Source organism: Anopheles moucheti, chromosome 2, assembly GCF_943734755.1.
Source record: "Anopheles moucheti chromosome 2, idAnoMoucSN_F20_07, whole genome shotgun sequence".
Taxonomy (NCBI): Eukaryota; Metazoa; Arthropoda; class Insecta; order Diptera; family Culicidae; genus Anopheles; species Anopheles moucheti.
In genome coordinates, this window is record NC_069140.1 from 31,185,704 (window position 1) to 31,191,703 (window position 6,000).

Genomic DNA, 6,000 nt, shown 5'->3' on the forward strand with positions numbered 1-6,000 from the left:
TCGCAAATCTCTTGCTACCACCAAGGAACTCTGCGTAGAGGAAACGGGCTAGCTTGTGCACTCTGCAATTTAGCGCTAGAGAGGGCCATCCGTGACTCCGAGATGGAAACTTCGAAGACTATCTTCTATAAGTCAAGGATTTTTATTCCCGTATGTGTGGAAGGACAATGGAGGAGCCACTACAACAACGAGCTATACGAGCTGTTAGACGCACTTACTGGCGTACAGCGGATAGGACTCGCCTGAGTTCCGGTGGTCTGGTCATGTCATGAAAATTACATCGGACAACCTAGCCCGTTAAGTTTCTTTAAGTCGTCCACTTGAACAGCGCAGACCTGGTGGGTTCTAATTGAGACGATGTGATGACGTCGATGCGTACGCCATTAAAGCCGGGTTGATGGATTGGCGGACGATGGAGCTCAACAGTGAGCGGTTTAGAGGACCAAGACCGCGAAGCAGTTACAGCGCTTGATAAGTAAGTAAGTAAGTAACAATATCTAACATTATCACCAAGCCTTACTATCGAATATTGCATATATCTATAAACCAATCGAGACGAATAGAAGTTAGAGGCAAATTGGAGAAGGTATACAGCACGAAGGTGTTCAAGATTTCCAAGACCCTAATGAAAATTTCACTCAAACAAATTTATCATGAAATTGAAGTATTCTGCTGTAAATAATTATTCAAACACTAAATAAAATCCTGTAACTTCTAACTGATCTTTTTCTGTCCTTCTTCTGCACAACAACCTCATGAAGTCTATAGGTCTGCCATTTCTGGCTTTCTGTGACTTTATTTACCCGTAGCCGAATAGTTAGTCCTTGCTACGTGGGATTGCTCCGGGAGGGATTTTAGTCCGGTCCTGTCGTGTGAAGACGACGAATTTTCACGAACGTCTTCATACCAATGCTCAATTTTACTACATCGAACGGAAATAATATATCGAGAACATTCAGTGCTGTACATCCTACCCGCGCGCGTAATGCACACTTTGCACGTTTCCTTAACCATCGATAAATTGGGAAAATTCGACCTAACGTTCAAAGAGAAAATCATCAATATTCCGTATCCTGCACACCCAAACGCAAAACCCACGTCCCTGTACCGGACATTAGGCCGCACGACCTTATCGCGAAGGGACAAACTTGGCCGGCATCGAAACAGCGAGTAGAAAAACTACCATCCATCGTGTTTCGCAGGGCGAAGAAATGAAGGGGACTTTTCGCTGCAAGCATGTAGGGTAGGAACGAAAAATAGCAAAACCGAACGTGACAGTAAACGTCCACGTGAGCCGTCCGGCGGTATGAAGCGTAATTTTTTTTTTCTACGTTAAATTTCCTCACCACTTTCCGTTCTCTTCGATGGTGTCCTTTAAATGAGGGCTCGACCCGTTCGAATGTATTGGAATGCTGTTTTTTGCTACGTTCACTTTCTCGAACACGCGTAATCTTCGCATCCCGAGAAGATTGTTTTTCGCCCAGTCGAATGGACTCGGCAAGCCCAACAAACGCCGTCGGCCAATGAAACTGTGTACCGCTTTTAATACACAAAATGGATCCTTTTGCTAGCAGGATAAATAGCCGTGCGATGCCTTGTCGCTTTCTTTCGCTGAAGCAGCATCCGTTTAGCGCACGAGTCCATTGGTCTTTGTTCATCGGCAGGTTAAAACATCCAAAAAGTCAACAACGGGGCCGAAATCGGGAGGCCAAAATATGTTCCCCCTTATTTTCCTTCTTTTCGATCCAGCTCTCATCCCATCTCTCCCCGAGGGTTGGAAGCTGGATAAACTGCAACACAGCCGCCAACTCCTCAGTTGGTTGCTTTTTTTCGTGAGCAAAATTGCACACATTGTTAAAGCTCTGTCCTTCTGCCGTACGATATTTTTTTATTCTCATTACAGCAAGCCCTGCGAGGACTTTCTTCGTAGGACAGCTATCCTTTACGCCGAAATACGCGTACGAGTATGTCGGCCAGTCAAAAAAAGAACTGAAATCCTTTCGCGTTTCTGCGAGATAAAGTGTTTCGCCTTCTGCCCGCTGCCATCTTTGGGACGGATAGTAAGGACGAGGTGAAATGTTTTCCGCACAACAATCAACCCCGAAAGTAAGCCTGTCCGCTGTCTTAAAATCCCTTCTATGGAACCATACCATCTTTTCCGCTGCCAAATGAATGAGTACCTAAGCCCGGCAGGGACGGTCCTTGCCTGGAGGGCCAGGACCAAAAAAAACAACAACAAAATCGCCGATTCCAGACACACACAAACACACGCAATTGATGGGAAATAAGGAATAAGACAACGGGCCAGTTCCAGGAAAAGAATGACACGAAGCAAAAAGGGATATGTTTGCTGGCGGTGTGGTTGTTGATCGCCTGTCGCGAAAAATTTTCCATTCTACGCCCACCACCGTCGTGTTTCACCATCTTCTTCACGTTTCGGGCCCTGTCCGTGTGGTGGTACCGGTGAGCCGTTGCTCGGGTTTTGTCCTTGTGTTTTGTAATCCTCCCATCTACCTGGGTAGGTTTCGTTTTCTTCGCTTTATCTTCATCGCTGGCGAACGTTCGCGTTCGTTCATTTAATCACTGCACCCGGGCCCACGGGTCTCGGAAGGACCCTTCTGTTCGCGAATCCTTCCCACCGTGAATGTGTTTCTGTGTGCGTGTGTGATTTTTTTCCTCCTGCCGTTCGCGCACATGTCACTGGCGCTGAATTTATTGGCCCCGCACAAAGGATGGGTAAATTTTTCGAAACATTGACCATCCAAAGGACGGACGTAAGGTGACATCCTTAAAATGCGACGGAAGGGGATGCGGGCGCGCCAAATCTCGCGATAGTCCGCTTGTGCGTATGTGTGTGTGTGTGTGGGGGTGACTGTGGGAGCTGAGGGAAGTAGGGAAAAGAAATAAAAACCAGTCATCCCGATGCGCCTAGGGTTGCTAGCAAAAGAAGCCGAATGCCCATCGCTGCCACACACTCACATCCGTGTAACCCATGCATGCACACATACGCAAACTCACCCGCTGGACGGAATCCTGTCAGGTTTGTCCAGGTTTACTCATATCTGCCGTTTTCTCCCGCTTTGATTCCCTCGCAAAAGGCAAACTTTCTAAAGCATCCTTGCTTGCTGCTGTCCGGTACGAATAGCCCGGAGCTTGGCGTTTCGGTCGCGATTTCCCACCCTCGCTAAAGCGATTTTCCGTTTCTTTGCGGCAACGATTTACCGTTCCCTGTGTGCATGCCGTACCGCCTTCGCTCGTCCCCAGTTCAATTCTCGCTACTTGGCTGTCACGCAGACTGTACCGCAGCGCGGAAAATCGAAAATTAACCCCACACACGCGCCGTACATCACGATTTCCTCGGAAAAAGTGTTCGTCCTGTTTGCGGTGTTCCTGCACCCGCGGGAATTTGATCTTTAATCCGGCGTAGAGAAGACTCAACCGTGTTGCAAAAGGGGCAGAATCAGCACATTGAAACGGCCGATTCCCTCACGCGAATTCAATCCCATTTGTCACCGCGGTGCGTGAAGGTTTAATAAAGCGTTCGTCCTGTAAATGCTGACCCTTGGGCCTGTCCTTTTGACGGACGGTTTTCATATACACATACGGTCCCCTCGCTTGGAAATTTTATAAAACAACCCAAAATTAGTTTAAGTCATGTTACAAACGAAGTAAAACAATCAGAATGACTATAATAAATGGCAATGATATGATACTTTGATATTATAAAACAGCAATTTCTCGATTTGTGTTAAAAAAAGCCCATCATCCCCTATAGAAAAAGAAATACACTCTATATCGTTCAGCGGCGGATCAAACGGTAGGCGGAGTAGGCGGTCGCCTAGGGCCTCGCCGTGTTGAGGGCCCCAAAATATTTGTGCGGATTGTGCGAATTTTGAAAATTTAACAGCAGAGTTAATGCATCCTAAAAATTCGATACGAATTGATCCTCTTTGAGGAATTGAAGTAAATTGAAAAAAAAAACAACAAAAACAGGTGTGCGTTCAATAATATGAGCATCTCGAGCAGTCAAAGTTTCAAAGCAAAACGGCCTGACAATTCATCATGAATAAAAAAAAATCAAATTTTCAACAATTTCGCTCAGAGTTCGCCAAAACTCCTCACTTTTGAAACACACTTTCTCGCTATGAATATGACTTTCGTTTGCCAATAAAGCGAATGCTGTGGCATTCTACAAACGAACCAGTATCAATCTTCCCCTATGACATTCTTCTGCCCAAAACCAACCCAAAAAGCAGAACGTCACCAATTTCGGAAAGAAAAATGCCAATTTCTCAAATTAATGCATCCTTGGTAACGCACGGCTACAGATGCACGATCTTCTTCCTTGGACTGACTGACCAGAAATCCTTTTATTTCCAAAAACCCGTCCTAGACGCTTCCCTATTTGTGCGAAGCGCTGACAACACACAGCACGGGACGGGGTGAACAAAATCGCGATCCGTGTGTATGCACGGCGAAAGTATACGCCGGTTGCATAAAACCCCCTGCTTCGTAATATATTCGAAACTCATTTGTTTGGGTACGTAGAACAGGAGGAATGATAGCAGGTAGGCGCTCTACGGTATGGCCAATTCCTACACCGAATGCCTGCCACACCATGCTGCAGTGAAAGGAAATTTATTTGCACAAGTATGTGAGAAATTCTTGCACACACATTGACCGGTTGCGAGTCGGGCAAAAAAAAACAAAGACGGGGAACCAACTCAAGTTAAATCTAACTGCAAATGCTTGCGCGTCGTACGTCCGGGCCAGCAAACGCAAACAGCGCCCGACGGACGCGACGAAGCAAACGAAAGAGGCACGATGGGCACGGTTGGGTTTTTGCAACCAAACCCCGGGTGATTGTGAAGGTGGCCGAGGATTAAATGCAGCAAAGAAAGCACCATACATAAAGCGAATGTGTGGCCGAGCTGCGCTGCTTGTTCCTCGCTCTGGCCGGCGCATCGTTTCGAAGGATGCGAAAGAAAAGATGCTGAGCGTCGTCATCTCACACCCTTGGTGACAGCGTAGCGCAAAAGGATATGCAGAGCGAACCATGCGTGCGTCCGTTTGTGTGTGTGTGCTTGCGTATGTATATACTGAACCGACTTGCCTAGCAACGGGATGTCCATATCCTTACAATCCTCATCCCCATACTACGTTCCCGGCCTACTTCTTTACCAAATGTTTCGGTGTTGGAGTGGAACTCCACTGTCCGAACCGGACGCTGCTGTATTCTAATATCCTTCACGAGCGGGACGAGATAGTCGACGAGCACATCTTTCTCGACGATGGCGACGATGACGACGTCGATGGGTCCGGATGGTTGATGGTACATGTTCTTAGTTTTTTGTTCATCCTCATCCGTCTGGCCCCAACCGCCCCAACCGGTGCGCTACATCGATCCAAGATGAATGGGATTCTCGCTGGGCTCTGGGTCGTTCTTTTGCCTCGGATGCAAAAGATGAACCGAACACCCACTATCCACCTCCGGAAAATCGGCTACATGCCATCGTACAAAAGAAGCGGAAGCAGGAACGGTGATTTGAGTAGCTCAATAAGCGAGGAACCGTTGGGTAAAATGAAGACGGAAATTACCAACACAGATTATGCACTTTAAATCGTGCGTGTGCAATTTATCCAAAATGCATCAAAAATAACATTCTTTTCCCATAACTATCTCACAAAATTAAATTAACACTGCTCAAAAACGACACTTCAAATAACTTCCCGCTGTGGCACGACGTAGTATTCACCTCTGTGCCAATCAAGCACAAACCTTTCTCCTGAGATATTATCGATTCATTCAAATAATGCAAAAAGGATTGTCCACTGCTGCTGCCGCAGCCCGTCCGCAGCGTCGCGTTCGAACCGAACCACACACCAAATCCAGTCCCGGTAAGCCGGAAATGATAGCCACTGGACTGGACCGAACGGATCGAAAACATAAATCCTCCAAGCTGTAACCGAAAGATTCGACGACGTTCTGGCCGGTGGTCG

The 6,000-nt window shown here is 47.0% G+C and overlaps 1 protein-coding gene across 1 annotated transcript in view; it reads right to left on the reverse strand.

Annotated features, from left to right (window-relative positions):
- LOC128299584 (coiled-coil domain-containing protein lobo) overlaps positions 1-5,338 on the reverse strand; it is a 166,366-nt gene extending 161,028 nt beyond the window's left edge. The window contains exon 1 of the mRNA XM_053035588.1: positions 5,174-5,338. Coding sequence (XP_052891548.1) covers positions 5,174-5,338 — 165 coding nt within the window. The remainder of the gene's footprint in view (positions 1-5,173) is intronic.
- Between the last annotated feature and the right edge of the window lie 662 nt (positions 5,339-6,000).